The sequence below is a fragment of the Cetorhinus maximus genome, chromosome 14, assembly GCF_964194155.1.
Source record: "Cetorhinus maximus chromosome 14, sCetMax3.hap1.1, whole genome shotgun sequence".
NCBI classification, from domain to species: domain Eukaryota; kingdom Metazoa; phylum Chordata; class Chondrichthyes; order Lamniformes; family Cetorhinidae; genus Cetorhinus; species Cetorhinus maximus.
Window position 1 is genome coordinate 106,695,233 of NC_135892.1, and position 16,195 is coordinate 106,711,427.

At 44.6% G+C, this 16,195-nt stretch overlaps 1 protein-coding gene across 1 annotated transcript in view; it reads left to right on the top strand.

The window, feature by feature from the left end:
- wdr27 (WD repeat domain 27) overlaps nucleotides 1–16,195 on the top strand; it is a 478,059-nt gene that overhangs the window by 37,800 nt on the left and 424,064 nt on the right. The window contains exons 15-18 of the mRNA XM_078556372.1: nucleotides 1,938–2,015; nucleotides 2,674–2,780; nucleotides 10,720–10,809; nucleotides 12,796–12,917. Coding sequence (XP_078412498.1) covers nucleotides 1,938–2,015; nucleotides 2,674–2,780; nucleotides 10,720–10,809; nucleotides 12,796–12,917 — 397 coding nt within the window. The remainder of the gene's footprint in view (nucleotides 1–1,937; nucleotides 2,016–2,673; nucleotides 2,781–10,719; nucleotides 10,810–12,795; nucleotides 12,918–16,195) is intronic.

The following is a 16,195-nucleotide window of genomic DNA, read 5'->3' on the forward strand; positions in this document are numbered from 1 at the left end:
TGGGAAAAGTAAAATCCAAGCCATTGAGCTGGCTGGATCATTCTTCAAAGTCAGCTGCCACCTCACTGCTGCCTGTAGAATCTGGGCCATTGGTTGTCTAAATCTACTGCAGTTAACTCAGGAATCCAGAATAACCTGAGTGAAAAATCTAGAACTTTATGTTTAGTACTGTGCTCAATGTTTTATGCAGTACGGTACTGCAACAATAATATGTTATCAAATTGTGAGAACAGTTGTTTTCTACTGTGCTTATTTATTTATGAGCCAAAATACACTTTGAACTCTGCTGTAAAACAACTGAGTATGAGGAAGATTGAATTATTTCACAGATTTAATGGAAGTTGGCAGTAGGCAAATTTTACCCCAGTCCCCATCATTCCATCTTCGTGCCTGTATAAATACACTATAATAGTTGGTTTCTCTGGCGTTAATATTCAGAAAATTAGTGCCAGATTTCAGTGAAATGAACTGTACATTCTCCATGTAACATTCCATATCGTCTCTCTTTATCTTCTCTGTGTCTCCTCATACATGAAATTAAAGTATTGTTGTTCATGATATTCACAGGGGAGACTTAAAATTGCAAGGGTGGCATATTACAGCCCTTCCCATTGGTGAGATTTTCCAGTCCCGTCGCAGTCAATGGAGTTTTGAACGGCTGGCCACATTTTACAAGTGTTTTTTTTTCAAACGTAGCCCACTTTTGCTCTTTTTAGCCACCATAGACCCTATTCTTTAATAATCATACCTCTTTTCTCATCCCCACTTTCTGGCACTGTGCCTTTCCAATTCCCCACGCCAACCCTTCAGTAGTCTTCGATCTTCCTGCTCTCTTACCGCCATCCCATACTTGGCTCCCTCTTAGAAAACCTGCACCTTTCCTCTGTGCCTCTCTGGGCATCCTCTAAAGTGCTCAATGAGGCACTCAGTGCTGACTCATTATGAGCAACAACACCAATTGCCCCATTCTACTCTCTCACCGATGTTCCTGCCCAGTGCATCCATTGGGGTTAATCATGCCAAACTCTCTTCTGTCCAAATCACCCCTCCTGCTGCTAACCCTGTGGACTCTGCCAGCAGATCAACTCTCACCACCCCTCTACACATCTCCCCCCAGAATGTTCACTCACTTGCGAACAAGGCACTTGCCTTTCATGAAATTATTGTGGATGATTGCATTAACATCATGGCCTTAACAGAAACCTCACCTTACCCCTTAACTTAGTTGAAGCAAGAAAATCCATGTGGCACATTATAATGTCCACTGATTGTTTAGACATCTCAGGCATTGCTTTAGCACCTCAGATGCTTGCTCATTGTGGGTCCTGGCTCACCCAGTTGAAACATTTCACTGAGCTACCCTTCAGCAGCCATGCCACAAACCATGCTTGGACATAAATGAGGGCCCCATTTCTGAGGCTGATATGCCTCTTGCTTCTGAGCATACTGGCTGATGATTCCACCAAGCAACCCATCCAAGGGTGGTATCATTGGAACTCCTAACTTTGAAAATTCCCTCCATGGCTTTGTTTCTTCTGCATCAGTGTGCTTGCCTCTGGTGGACAGAGGTTCAACCCCAAAACAAAGCTCAAACAAACTCCCAGACAAGGTCTGGACCTGTGATATCTAGGTCCCAATGCTTTCTAGGGCTCCTCTGCCACACGAGTCACAGCCATTGCAGGAGCCCATCAGCATGGCTGTGGAATTTCAGCCCCAAATAGTTGAGCGAACTGGTTCGTTGCACTTTCTACTGCTGTTTATGCATTTCAACATTTGTCAAGATGAAAATCTGGCCCTAAGTGTACAATCCATCTACATCAGTTGTTGAATAATTAGTTCAAAAATTCAATTTCTAAATGACTTAAATGTTGATTCATTGAAATAAGTATTATTCAATTTTTGATACTAATTCAACAACATTAATGATTTTGTTGCAGGATGAAAATGCTCACACCAAAGCTAAATCCCCCAAAATCTATCAGCTCAGTGATGAAGGAGAAAAATAGCAGTCTGAAGTAAGGAATCCATCTGCAAGGACATCTCCTTAATTTCTGAAATCTGAATACAAAAAGATTGGGGCTATTGTGCAATTGTGAAAAATGATATTTAATCCATTGGTGCTTATTTGTAATCATATCTCCCAATATTCTGAAACGAGCTCAATAATGTGGAATTACATGCAAATCAAGTGTATTGTACATATATTATGGGGTCTATTTGAATTTGTTATGCAAACTAATAGGCTTCTGCCTGTTTCTAATGGTAAATATAAAGCAAGCTCTTTTTCACTGAATCAGTCACAAATGGCATTTCAATAACTTAAGAAATGTTACTGATGTGTGATCTGCAATGTTTCAGTTTAAATGTGATAACCAGTGGTGTTTTGATACAATGCATTGGGATGAAATTGGGCGTGCACAGAGCTGCAAAACAGGTGGAATCGCTTTTGCTGACTGTTCTATGGCAAGCCAGATATTCCATCCTGTGAAAATTCAACTCCACAGATTTTGTGTCCCACCCATGCCTAATTTCACCCCCACAATTTTCCGTTCATTTAGGAAAAGATGGTGTTTATGCCCAATCAGAGTTTGAACAAGTTTAACCTTTAGAAAATGTTCTCGTATTTCCAGTTGAAGCCTTGTTGCTGAGTTTCAGTGATTTGATTTATTATAGGGGAGTTACCAAAGAATACCCGCTGGACAGTCTGGCGCCAACCAGACTTCATGCACGAGTTGCTGTTTCAGACCAACCAACACCTGTGTGCTGCATCCAATACTCAGGTATTGCATGATTGGAGAGCATAGAGAATGTTTCCTAGAGGCTGTGAATCAAGAGATTTGGCATTCTGAATCTGGTTCCGTGTGGAGTTTGGTTCTCAACACAAAACTCCTAAGACTCCTTGACTGTGGATATCTAACAATGGAAAACAGAAAAATTGTTGCATTGGTGCAGTAGGTTGCTTTACCTTCGTTGAGATTGAGGCACATTTTTGGGTGAGGGTAGATTTAGAGATTTACTCTACAAGTGGTTATGAATGCAAGTAACTATGATTGCTTCATACCAATACTGAGTACCAGGAATAGTTGGGTTTCCATTTCTAGCACTAACACTCTAAGCGCTCTTTCTTGAGAAAATTCATAAAGTGTAGGTCAGAAGTTCTGAAACCTCTTGCATATTTGGCAAAACTACTTAAGTAGTGGCATTCATTGCATAACTGGAGAACAGCTGCCTCAGAGAGGAAATTGCCTCACAAACCAAGTCGTACACAAAGTATATTAGATTAACATTTTGATTTGCTTTCCCGCTCACTCAGCTAGATTAGTAAGTGATCTGTTTCACCTTGCTGATGAGATTTGTACTGATTTAGCTGATCTAAACTGAGGCTTCAGAAAGGGTGCTTTTGTTAATCTCAGCACCTCAGATTAAGCAGAGATAAATTTTCCAAGGCTGTTGTCACTGATCGCTATTGAGTAACTTCTGCTGGAAAGTGTGTGCATGGATGCAGAGACCGGCAGGATAACGATCTGTCTTGATGTCCATTAACGAATGACCTGTTGACACTCTCTGTCAAGGCTCCTACATGAATAATGGTCACTTGGATGAGGTGTTGGAGGTAGGTGGCAGGGATTATGGAACTGTACCCCAGCAAGGAATCAAAGACTTCAAGAAAGGAAAAGGGAGAATTAAATTTTTTTTAAAATTCATTCATGGGATGCAGGCTTCGCTGGCTGGGCCAGCGTTTATTGCCCATCCCTAGTTGTCCTTGAGAAGCTGGTGGTGAGCTGCCTTCTTAAACTGCTGCAGCCCATGTGGTGTAGATTTACCCACAGTGCTGTTAAGAAGAGAGTTCCACGATTTTGACCCAGCGACAGTGAAGGAATGGCGACATATTTCCAAGTCAGGATGGTGAATGACTTGAAGGGGAACTTCTAGGTGGTGATGTTCCCATCTATCTGCTGCCCTTGTCCTTCTAGATAGTAGTGGGTGTGGGTTTGGAAGGTGCTGTCGAAGGAGCTTTGGTGAGTTCCTGCAGTGCATCTTGTAGATGGTACACACCGCTGCTACTGTGCATCGGTGGTGGAGGGAGTGAATGTTTGTGGATGTGGTTCCAATCAAGTGGGCTGCTTTGTCCTGGATGGTGTCAAGCTTCTTGAGTGTTGTGGGAGCTGCACTCATCCAGGCAAGTGGGGAGTATTCCATCACACTCCTGACTTCTGCCTTGCAGATGGTTATCAGGCTTTGGGGAGTCAGGAGGTGAGTTACTCGCCACAGCATTCCTAGCCTCTGACTTGCTTTTGTAGCCACAGTATTTATATGGCTAATCCAGTTCAGTTTCTGGTCAATGGTAACCCCCAGGATGTTGATAGGGGGGGATTCAGTGATGGTAATGCCATTGAACGTCAAGATTCTCTCGTCGGAGATGGTCATTGCCTGGCACTTGCGTGGCCTGAATGTTACTTGACACTTGTCAGCCCAAACCTGGATATTGTCCAGATCTTGCTGTATTTGGACATGGTTCAGTATCTGAGGAGACAAAAATGGTGCTGAACATTGTGCAAGCATCAGCGAACATCCCCACTTCTGATGGAAGGAAAATCATTGAAGAAACAGCTGACGATGGTTGGGCTGAGGAGACTACCCTGAGGATAGAATATGTTGAGAAAAAAATGTTTCCATTTGACAAGTATTGTATACAAGCCATACTATGTTGGCTATATATTTAGACTTATTTAAAATGGAACAGTGTTCTCATCTCTTATACATTCTGAAAAATTATAAAAAATAGCTATCCAACTCAAAATTTTAAAAGTCTAGTTTATGCAGCTTCTCACTCCACGTGATGTTCCAACAGTCCATTTCATGAAGCCTTTTTATCTAGGCATGTGCAGTGCACTTCAAGCTTTGGTCTGGGTGATTAATTGATATTCAAAACTGGGAACATTGGCACTCTGAATAAGATGAGTAGCATGTTCCTATGTTCCTCTGAATCAGGTGAGAAAGCTTGCTGCAAAATAACCACATTTAAAATAGATGCAAATTCCAAAACAATGGATATAAATGAAATCATGCTGCAAGGTATACATAGTAAAGAATCAGTGATGCCTTCAAACACTGAAATAGAACATACAGCAGTGAAAATGCACCTAATGAAATTTCTCTAAGAATAAGGGGCTGGATTTTTTGGGGGTTGGCAGATTGCCGACCCCCACCCCAACCCCGGAAGGAAAGTCGGCAGTCGACGCACCAGAAAGGTGCCCGAAAGAAGCCTGCCTCTCAGCCATAGCATGCTGTTGGCAGGCTAACCAAGGTGAGAGTAAGACTTCTGCCCCTCAGTGGAAGGAAGTTTTGTCCTCAAGAGATGCCAGCTAACCTGATTGCCCGCAGCGCCAGCTCAGTAGTGGGCGCTTCTGGGACTGTGAGTAGGCAGCCATGGCATCTGGACCTAGGTAAGTTGGGGGCCTTGGATGGGGAAGGATTGGGCAGCCCATGGAAGGAGCTGGGAGGGCATGTTTTGGAGGTCAGGATGAACATACAGCAGGGGGGAATGCCCCAGATGCGCAAAGGGCACTCCCTGAATGACGCGCTCCTTCCTGCCTTTACAAAATCTTCTCTCCCCTTGCCTGCCCACGTCAACCGGAGGGCATGGGCACCATATTATACGGGATAATTGGCTTGTTAAGAAGTTCAATTGACTCTTAATTATTTAGTCAAATATGGCAGGTGCCTGCCCACCTAGTGCATTATGGAGGACAGCTTGGGAGTGACAGGGAGGTGATTGTTTTGCCACCCCTTGTATTTTGCGTATGTCCGTAAAATCCAGCCCAAGGCCACTGCAACAAGTTAAAAGTAATTATAATGTGCAGTAATTTACATTTTGCCAATTCCTTCTCATTAAAATATGCAGCAAACTGCAGTGGAAAATTGTACTAATGCTTTATTGTGAAATGCTCCTGCTAAATGAAGATGATGTGGGGGATATGGGGGGATTGCAGATCGATTCTGTCAGACTGACTAAGATCAATGTGTTTCCTGTGACATATCCAAAGTATTGGGTCATTTTTGCATGTACTGATATCATTTTCTGGATGGAAAATATTCTGCTTTGCCTTCTTCCTTTCAACATGGATATTCTGGAGCTGACAAATTTTTGACCAGACGAGATGAACACAATTAGTATATGGAGAAGGGATACAGAAGTTATTTCGCCTGGGTTGCTTTATGTTACTACTTGAGGAGAAATAGCTGAAACACAAAGCATTACTTTTCCGTTCTGTAGTTTACTTGTCTGCATTGAATGGCCCAATTTTATGACAGTTTCATGTGGATGTGGTGCTTTGTTCATGCCACAACAACAGAAAAATACTGCTGAGTAAATACTACCAGCACATTGCATTTTGGTAATACCAGCTTGAGGAGATAGTCTAACTTTGCTTCAACTTAATGCCAGCTGTGGATTAATTTCAAATGTGATGAAATTTTGAGAAATCTCCCAAGATCTTTGATGACATTGTGCATCTGGACATGAATGGGAAGAGTTTTGTCTGTGTATGAAAGCAGGCAAGTATGTCTCCTTTTGTCTCAGAAAGCAATTTGGAGAAATAATGCTGCAGCAAAGACCTGGGATCTGCAGCACTCTAAGCAACTAATAGTTTCAACGTGGCAGTTTAGGGGAAGATGGTGGTGTTGTGGTAATGTCATTCGACTAGTAATTCAGAGGCCAAGGCCTCTGGGAACACAAGTTCAAATCTCACCTTGGCAGCTGGTGGAATTTGAATTCAATTAAAAAAAAAACTGGAATTGAAAGCTAGTCTCAGTAATGGTGACCATGAAACTATCATCGATTGTCGTAAAACCCATCTAGTTCACTAATGTCCTTTAAGAAAGAAAATCTGCCATCCTTACCTGGTCTGGCCTACATGTGACTCCAGACCCAAAGCAGTGTGGTTGACTCTTAACTGCCCTCTGAAATGGCCTAGCAGGCCACTTAGTTCAAGGGCAATTAGAGGTGGGCAACAAGTGCCAGGTCCCCAGAGCATTACTCTGGGTCTCTGGATTACTAGTCCAGCAACAATACCACTATGCCATTGCCTCCCCCATTTTAAGATATGATCAAAGTTAGCATCTGTTGCAGCAAACCCTCACCCAGGCTATTTGTAAAGTGCAAAATTTGCTGCAAGCATTGAAAGCTGGAGATTCAGCAGTGCTGATCGTCAGCTTTTACAGAAGGAATTGGACCTATTAATGGAAATGTTGTGCAGTTTCTCCTGTTTCTGTGCCACCTCTGTATTTATTCAGAAGCTTGCTATTATTGGCAACTGTGTCTGTGCTGCTGCCTCTTCCACTCCTGATTCTAACCACAGTGCTTGTATAAATTGGAACACTTGAGCCCTCTCACCACTCTGCTGCTGACTGCAAGCCAGATGCTGGAGACTGGCTGCTGGATTGGACTGGAAACTTGTGGCTGGCAGATGGCTGCTGGTGTTTGGTCATGGAATGCTTGTAGGTGACTGTCCGTGGACTGGTTGCTCATGGCTGGGCATGGACTGGTGCAGGTGACTGGTCGTAGACTGGTAGCAAGTGGCTGACTGTGGACTGGTGCAGGTGACTGTCTGTGGACTGGTTGCAAGTGGCTGGGTGTTGATTGGGTACAAATAACTGGGTGAGGACTGGTTGCAAGTGGCTGGATGAAGACTGGTTGCAGGTGGCTGGGCATGTACTGGTGTAGCTGACTGGGCGTGGATTGGTGTAGGTGATTGGTTGTGGATTGACGTAGATGGCTGGGCATGAACTGGTGTAGTTGACTGGGTGTGGACTGATGCAGATGGCTGGGCATGGACTGGTGCAGTTGGCTGGGAGTGGTATGCAGTTGACTCGGTGTAGACTGGTGTAGGTGGCTGGGTGTGGTCTGATGCAGGTGGCTGGGCATGGACTGGTGCAGGTAGATGGCTGTGGAAAGGTGCAGCTGGCTGGGCACGGACTGAATGCAGCTGTCTGGCCATGGACTGGTTGCAAGTGGCTGTGCATGGACTGGTGCAGGTGGCTGGCCTTGGACTGGTGCAGGTGGCTGGCCTTGGACTGGTGCAGATGGCTGGGCGTGTACTGGTGCAGGTGACTGACAGTGGAATGATGCAGGTGACTGGCTTTGTACCTGTGCAGGTGGCTGGCTGTGGACTGGTGCAGGTAACTGACAGTGGAATGGTGCAGGTGACTGGCCGTGGACTGGTGCAGGTGACTGGCCGTGGACTGGTGCAGGTGACTGGGCCTGGACTGGTGCAGGTGACTGGGCCTGGACTGGTGCAGGTGACTGGGCCTGGACTGGTGCAGGTGGCTGGCCGTGGACTGGTGCAGGTGACTGGCCGTGGACTGGTGTAGGTGAATTGGCCTGGACTGGTGCAGGTGGCTGGCTGTGGATTGGTGCAGGTGGCTGGCTGTGGATTGGTGCAGGTGACTGGCTGTGGATTGGTGCAGGTGACTGGCTGTGGATTGGTGCAGGTGACTGGCCGTGGACTGGTGCAGGTGACTGGCTGTGGATTGGTGCAGGTGACTGGCTGTGGATTGGTGCAGGTGACTGGCCGTGGATTGGTGCAGGTGACTGGCCGTGGACTGGTGCAGGTGACTGGCCGTGGATTAGTGCAGGTGACTGGCCGTGGATTGGTGCAGGTGGCTGGCCGTGGACTGGTGCAGGTGACTGGCTGTGGATTGGTGCAGGTGACTGGCCGTGGATTGGTGCAGGTGACTGGCCGTGGATTGGTGCAGGTGGCTGGCTGTGGACTGGTGCAGGTGACTGGCCGTGGATTGGTGCAGGTGACTGGCCGTGGATTGGTGCAGGTGGCTGGCTGTGGATTGGTGCAGGTGACTGGCTGTGGATTGGTGCAGGTGACTGGCCGTGGATTGGTGCAGGTGACTGGCCGTGGATTGGTGCAGGTGGCTGGCTGTGGACTGGTGCCGGTGACTTGGCCTGGAATGGTGCAGGTGACTGGCCCGGACTGGTGCAGGTGGCTGGCCCGGACTGGTGCAGGTGGCTGGCTGTGGACTGGTGCAGGTGACTGGGCCTGGACTGGTGCAGGTGACTGGCCGTGGACTGGTGCCGGTGACTTGGCCTGGAATGGTGCAGGTGACTGGCCCGGACTGGTGCAGGTGACTGGCCCGGACTGGTGCAGGTGACTGGCCCGGACTGGTGCAGGTGACTGGCCGTGGACTGGTGCAGGTGACTGGCCGTGGACTGGTGCAGGTGACTTGGCCTGGACTGGTGCAGGTGACTGGCCGTTGGCTGGTGCAGGTGACTGGGCCTGGACTGGTGCAGGTGACTGGGCCTGGACTGGTGCAGGTGACTGGGCCTGGACTGGTGCAGGTGACTGGGCCTGGACTGGTGCAGGTGGCTGGCCGTGGACTGGTGCAGGTGACTGGCCGTGGACTGGTGTAGGTGAATTGGCCTGGACTGGTGCAGGTGACTGGCCGTGGATTGGTGCAGGTGACTGGCCGTGGACTGGTGCAGGTGGCTGGCTGTGGATTGGTGCAGGTGACTGGCCGTGGATTGGTGCAGGTGACTGGCCGTGGACTGGTGCAGGTGGCTGGCTGTGGATTGGTGCAGGTGACTGGCTGTGGATTGGTGCAGGTGACTGGCCGTGGATTGGTGCAGGTGGCTGGCTGTGGACTGGTGCCGGTGACTTGGCCTGGAATGGTGCAGGTGACTGGCCCGGACTGGTGCAGGTGGCTGGCTGTGGACTGGTGCAGGTGACTGGGCCTGGACTGGTGCAGGTGACTGGCCATGGACTGGTGCCGGTGACTTGGCCTGGAATGGTGCAGGTGACTGGCCCGGACTGGTGCAGGTGACTGGCCCGGACTGGTGCAGGTGACTGGCCCGGACTGGTGCAGGTGACTGGCCGTGGACTGGTGCAGGTGACTGGCCGTGGACTGGTGCAGGTGACTTGGCCTGGACTGGTGCAGGTGGCTGGCTGTGGACTGGTGCAGGTGACTGGCCGTTGGCTGGTGCAGGTGACTGGGCCTGGACTGGTGCAGGTGACTGGGCCTGGACTGGTGCAGGTGACTGGCCGTGGACTGGTGCAGGTGACTGGCCGTGGACTGGTGCAGGTGACTGGCCGTGGACTGGTGCAGGTGACTGACCATGGACTGGTGCAGGTGACTGGCCGTGGACTGGTGCAGGTGGCTGGCCGTGGACTGGTGCAGGTGACTGGGCCTGGACTGGTGCAGGTGACTGGCCGTGGACTGGTGCAGGTGACTGGCCGTGGACTGGTGCAGGTGACTGGGCCTGGACTGGTGCAGGTGGCTGGCTGTGGATTGGTGCACGTGGCTGGCCGTGATCTAGCTTGCCTGAAGCAAAAGCTGTCTTTCAACTGAATCAAATCTAGTTTTTGTGATCTGCTTCTTTTTGGTGCTTATTCTTTAAAACTGACTAATGTGCTGTGTTTGCAAACATAAATCCAATGAGAAAAACTGCATGCAGAACACTATTCATATTACCCGAACAATTACTAGGCGAATGAAAACTTAATAAGGCATCTGCTTGGCACAAGCGTGTAGGTGCGTGTGCACCTGTCAGGTGTGTCATATCCATATTATCTATTCATCTGTCAAGGACATTAAAAATAAGTATATAATTTTCAAATGCTGTAACCAGTAGTTGGACTCTACAACAACCTTTACCCAGGGATAAAGCTATGGCACTTCTTCAGCCCCTGATTTAATGGTATTTTTCAGGAGATGGAAAGCTGCTTGCTGTTGGATTGGCTGACTGTTCCATGCTTGTTTATAATTCATCACTTACTGGACCCCCGACTGTGTTTAAAGGTAACAACTGTAAATAGGTTTTGATTAAAAAGTGCAAAAATAGGTTTTGAAGCTATTTTATATCTATTATTCTATTATTTGGAACCTTGTAATAGTTGTCAGTATATTCCTACTTTCCAGTTGACTTTTCTCATACACAGACTTCATATGGCCATTGGATTATTCTTCCCCAGCATGTCAATACCAGGGAGAAGCATATAACTTCATAATAAGTAATCGGTTTCCCTACATTTAAACTGGCCATGACCAAGTTCTCATGTGTTAAATGCAATTTAGTGTGCAGTTATTTAGAAGACAGACCTTAACGTGTTTACTCAGAATTCCTCTGTGCTATTTCTGCGAAAGTTATTTCAGTTGAGTTAACTTCTCTGTTGAAGTGGCAAAGAACTGAATGCAAACGAATTAAACATTTGTACGTTTGGCATAATTTCAAGGCCACTGATTTAAATACTTAGCTGCATTCCCATGCTTAATTTCCAGAGCAAACTCTGCAGTATGTGTGTTCAAATAAAAGCTGTTGAGCACAAGTTATTCCCCGAGGATGCCTGTCCAAATTAAATAACATTTTGGCATTTTTTGACCAAATTGCTAGGTTGAAACCTCATACCTGACCATGCCTTTCTGAAGGCATGCCTATTTTTCACCAACCAAATAAGTGATTTTAAGCCCCCTCTACTTTCACCCGTTCACAATTAACTATTTTCTCAGTATCTTCATTAATTTTGTGTGAATCCTCCCAACCCTGTGAGCTCTAAGAAGGACAAGAACAACAGTATCATGGGATTTTTCTCCCAAAGGGTGGTTGGTGTGTGGAATTCTCTTGCCCATAAAGTAGTGGAGGCTGGGTCTTTGAATTTATTCAAAGCTGAGTTAGATTTTTGTTAGGCAAGGAGCCAAGGGCTATGGGACGCAGGAAAGTGAAGCTGAGACCACAACCAGATCAGCCATGATCTTACTGAATGATGGAGCAGGCTCAAAGTGTCAAATAGCCTATTCCTGCTCCTATGTTCCAATGTTTCTTCCTAATCAAAACACAGCAATTCTTCAATTTCTCCCTTTGAGGATCTTATGCGGGTAAATGTGGTGGTGCCTGCACATCCTATTGTTGGTTCAGGAAAACAAATTGTGATTGAATCAGCAAATTATTCCAGAGAATTGCTGGTAGTCGCTACAGGCTCATTGGCACTAATGGCAAGCCAAAGCAGTTCAAATTTCTAATCCTGTTGTTTCAATAATAATATTCTGTACACAAGAGGGCAGCACTGAAACTCTGCAAAACTTGCATCTGCACTTCGACGTTTTTTTAAACCAAACTATTTTACTTATGTAGATTAAATAAACATAGATTAATATATTCATAAAACTCACTTTGTAAATGTTTTTCCTTTAAGATGTGTATAGCTTTTCACTAATAGTTTTTACAAGTCAGTTAAAAAAAATTGCACTTGTTAGACTTGTGTTTTGCATTGTTCCTGTTGCCTTTCCACAGAAGTGTTAATACGCAATTGTAATCGTGGCTCATGTTTCTTGTCTCTTTCATAAATGATTTGACCAAAGATTTGCAAGGCCATTGTGAATAACAAGTTAAACAGTGCGAAAGCGGGATTCAGAATCTTTGACAGCATTTTGGGGATGCTTCTCTGAAATTTTTTGCCAGAACAGAAACACCAGCTTCTTTAAGTAGAAAGTACTGAGGCTAATTCATGTATTATATTGTAAAATTAGGCAGATGTACTGCATTAATATGATCTTGAAATGGTAGTAGTATTTCCGATAATTTCTTTCAGAGTAGCCCCTGTGCTAAAGCGTTTAAAGAAGATATTGCTAAGGACTGAGGAAAATCAAGGGAGGAAATAACTTTGGCCTAGTCCACAATGACACTTAATGATACTATCATTTTGTCTTCTGATATGCATACTTTATAGCCTTTATAATTCAAGTACTTTCTTATACAATGCTCAACATTTATTCTGTGCTTTCATTCAGGTCATGATGGAGCTGTGAATTGTGTTGGTTGGACTCAGAATAACAAATGGCTGTTGACAGCTTCGGAAGACAGGTCATTATGGATCTGGCCAGTTCATGGCTCAACACCTGCACTGATGCTGGTAATTATATATGTCCAAATTAAAAGGATGGTGAGCCACACCTACTTCCTGCAACATGTTAACATTGTGCCTATTGGCACGACTCACTGGAGATTGTGTGCTGCAATATCAAGCCCCACTGCTCCCTGAGCTGCGAAAAATGTGAAAAAGTTTTATCAACCCACCTAATTGTTTAATTTAGGTTAACAAAATACGAGCACCAGGTTTGTAAACTTAATAAGTGAATAACTGTTTATTGAACAAATTGTCTTTAACCAGTGGCAAAAGAAATACAAACTGCTAATTTCCAACTCTATAACCTAAACTGTACCCCTTCTTAAATCTCTATACACACACACATACAAGGCACTTAAGACACACAAAAACATGGATTTTCAGGGTGGGATAAAACAGTTCAATAGCACCAATTCCAGAGAACAGGATTTAATGGATTGATTTTGATTGATGTCTTCCAAATTCCTTTCAGTTCTTTGTTGATGACACGAGGTGATCTTCCAGCACCTTCAGTCTTTAGTTCACTGGTTGAGCACTTGCCTTTTAATGTCTCTAATGGTGATTTTTCCCTTTTCCTCTTGAGAGGGTTTTCAGAGAGAGAGCAGGTTATAGAGATATGAGGAGAAAAAGCCAGCTATTAGTGTAGAATTACTGGAAACCTACACATACAAGAAAGAGAAGTTTTAGATCTTTCCCTTTCAGGCTAGGAGCTATTCTGCTGCACTGCCCTCACACAAACCCTGGTCACCTGGTCAGGAGCCAATTAAAACTTTGGTGCCAGGCAGTTCCCCATTAGACCAGACTCCTCCCCAACACCATCCTGTCTTTCATGGCACACTCTGTTCCAGGACAGCAACATTGTATATATCCCTCACACTGTTCCAGTAGTCATGTCTTTTAACTGCGGTCATTGTAATTTTAGTCCACAGTCCAACAGAAATAAAAAGATTTGTTCTTTACATGCCTCCACCCTTAAAAGAGATGAAACACCATTTCAAAAATGTGTTTCATCACTAAGTATGTGACACATGGACAACAAAACACGAGACTTACTTCTATTCATCCTTTCTGCCCCTTATACAATCTTATATAATCTTCAACATTTCTTACCGCTTTAACTTATTTTAGCATTTTACACCCAGGACAATGCATCTGCGATCACATTATCTTTGCTGGCAATGTGAACACTCTTTACATTGAATGGTTGAAACAATAGACTACATATAAACAGTCACGCATTTCGAGTTTTAAACTTTTCAATGAACGCCAGCGGATTTGGTCAGTGTAGATTAGTATTTTTTTGTAATCATGTCGGACAAAAACTTCAAAATGTTGAAGAGACAACAACAGTGCTAGAATTTCATTTTCTACTGTAGAGTACTTCCTCTGATATTGATTTAGTTTCTTGTAAAAGGCTTCTCTATACCCAATTTATCATCTTGTAATAGGACTGCACCTACCTTCAAGTCATTAACATCAATTGCCATTTTAAAGAGTTTGGTAAAGGCAGAAGCGGCCAACATTGGTTCATTTATTAAGATTGCCTTCAGCTTTTCAAAAGCTCCTTGGCATTCTGCTGACCATACCACTTTTACCTGTTTTCTTAACAAATTGGTGAGAGACACAGCTAATGTGCTGAAGTTAGGCATAAATTTCCTATATAACCCACACATTCCCAAAAACCTCATGATTTCTCATTTAGTTTTAGGAATGGGGAATTCTATTAGAGCAATCACTTTTGCTGTTCTTGGCAACACTTGCCCTTGTCCTACTATGTAACCTGGATAAGTTACCCTTGCTCTTGCACATTCGCTTTCGGCCAGATTTATGACTAAGCCAGCCAACTGCAATTGTTTAAATAGGTCCTCTAATTACATAGAAACTAGGAGCAGGAGTAGGCCATTCAGCCCTACGGGCCTGCTTCGCCATTCATTATGATCATGGCTGATCATAATGAATGGCTTTACATGTTCTTCCCATGTGATACTACATATTACGACATCGTCTAAATAAACCGCACAGTTATGTAGTTCAGCTACTTTACATGCTCCTGTGAGTCTTTCTAGAAACATGGGCACGTAATACAACATGGAGGATTCGTCTTTCTGCTTTACAAACTTTTCCTTAATCACTTTTAATGGACCTCTTATTTCATGACCATAGATCAATTCAAATGGACTAGATCCAGTAGATTCATTTGGAGAATCTCTGGTAGCAAACAGTAAGAAATCTAATCCTTTGTCCCAATCCTTTGGGTATTCATGGAAAAAGGTCTCAATCATTGTTTTGAGACTCTGATGGTATCTCTCTAAAGCTCCCTGTGTCTCTGGGTGATAGGCAGTAGACTTTATTTGTTTGATGCCTAAATTGCTGATTAGGTTCTGGAAAATTTTAGACATGAAGTTAGAACCTCGGTCAGATTGTATTTCAATTGGTAGCCATAACGAATGAAAAACGTTTCCACTACCACCTTAGCTGTAATTGTCCTTAAAGGAATAGCTTCTGGAAATCATATTTATGATTGTAAGGATATACTGATGTCCTGCTTTCGTTTCGGATAATGGTCCTACACATTCTACTAATACCCGACTGAATGGTTCTTCAAAAACTGGTATGGGTATTAAAGGTGCTGGTTTAATTACACGTTGAGGTTTACCTATTACCTGACATGTATGACACGTTTTACAAAATTGCACTACGTCCTTATGAAGTCTTGGCCAGGTAAAATGCCTATCGATGCTTGGATTTTCCGTATTCCTACATGTCCTGTCATAGGGATTTCATGTGCTACTTGCAATATCTCCTTATGATATTTGGGTGGTACCACTATCTGATGAACAACCGTCCATTCCTCATCTGCAGGTCTGTGAGGGTGTCTCCACTTCCTCATCAGAACTCCATTTTTAATATAATAGCACTCCGGAATTCCTTCAGCCTTAGCTTCAGTGTGAGCTGACTGTGCTAACTTGTTTAATTCTGGATCTGCTTTCTGAGCCTCAATTAATGAAGACATGCCAAACACTTCTTTTGAATTATCCTTATCCTTAAAGAAAGTTTCAGCTACTCTAACATCTGCTTGCGGTATTACTTTGACCTGGACTTTGTTTAGTCATTGCTCTGGTCACCACACATGATGGAAAAATGCCAGAAATTTGTTCTTGTAACTGCTCTAGCCTTTCTCAGACTTTCTGTAATTATGGGTGAAGCTATAACTTTCACTCCTGCCAAAACATTCCCCAGGAGTAAATCAACTCCATCCACAGGTAATCTCTTAACCACTCCTA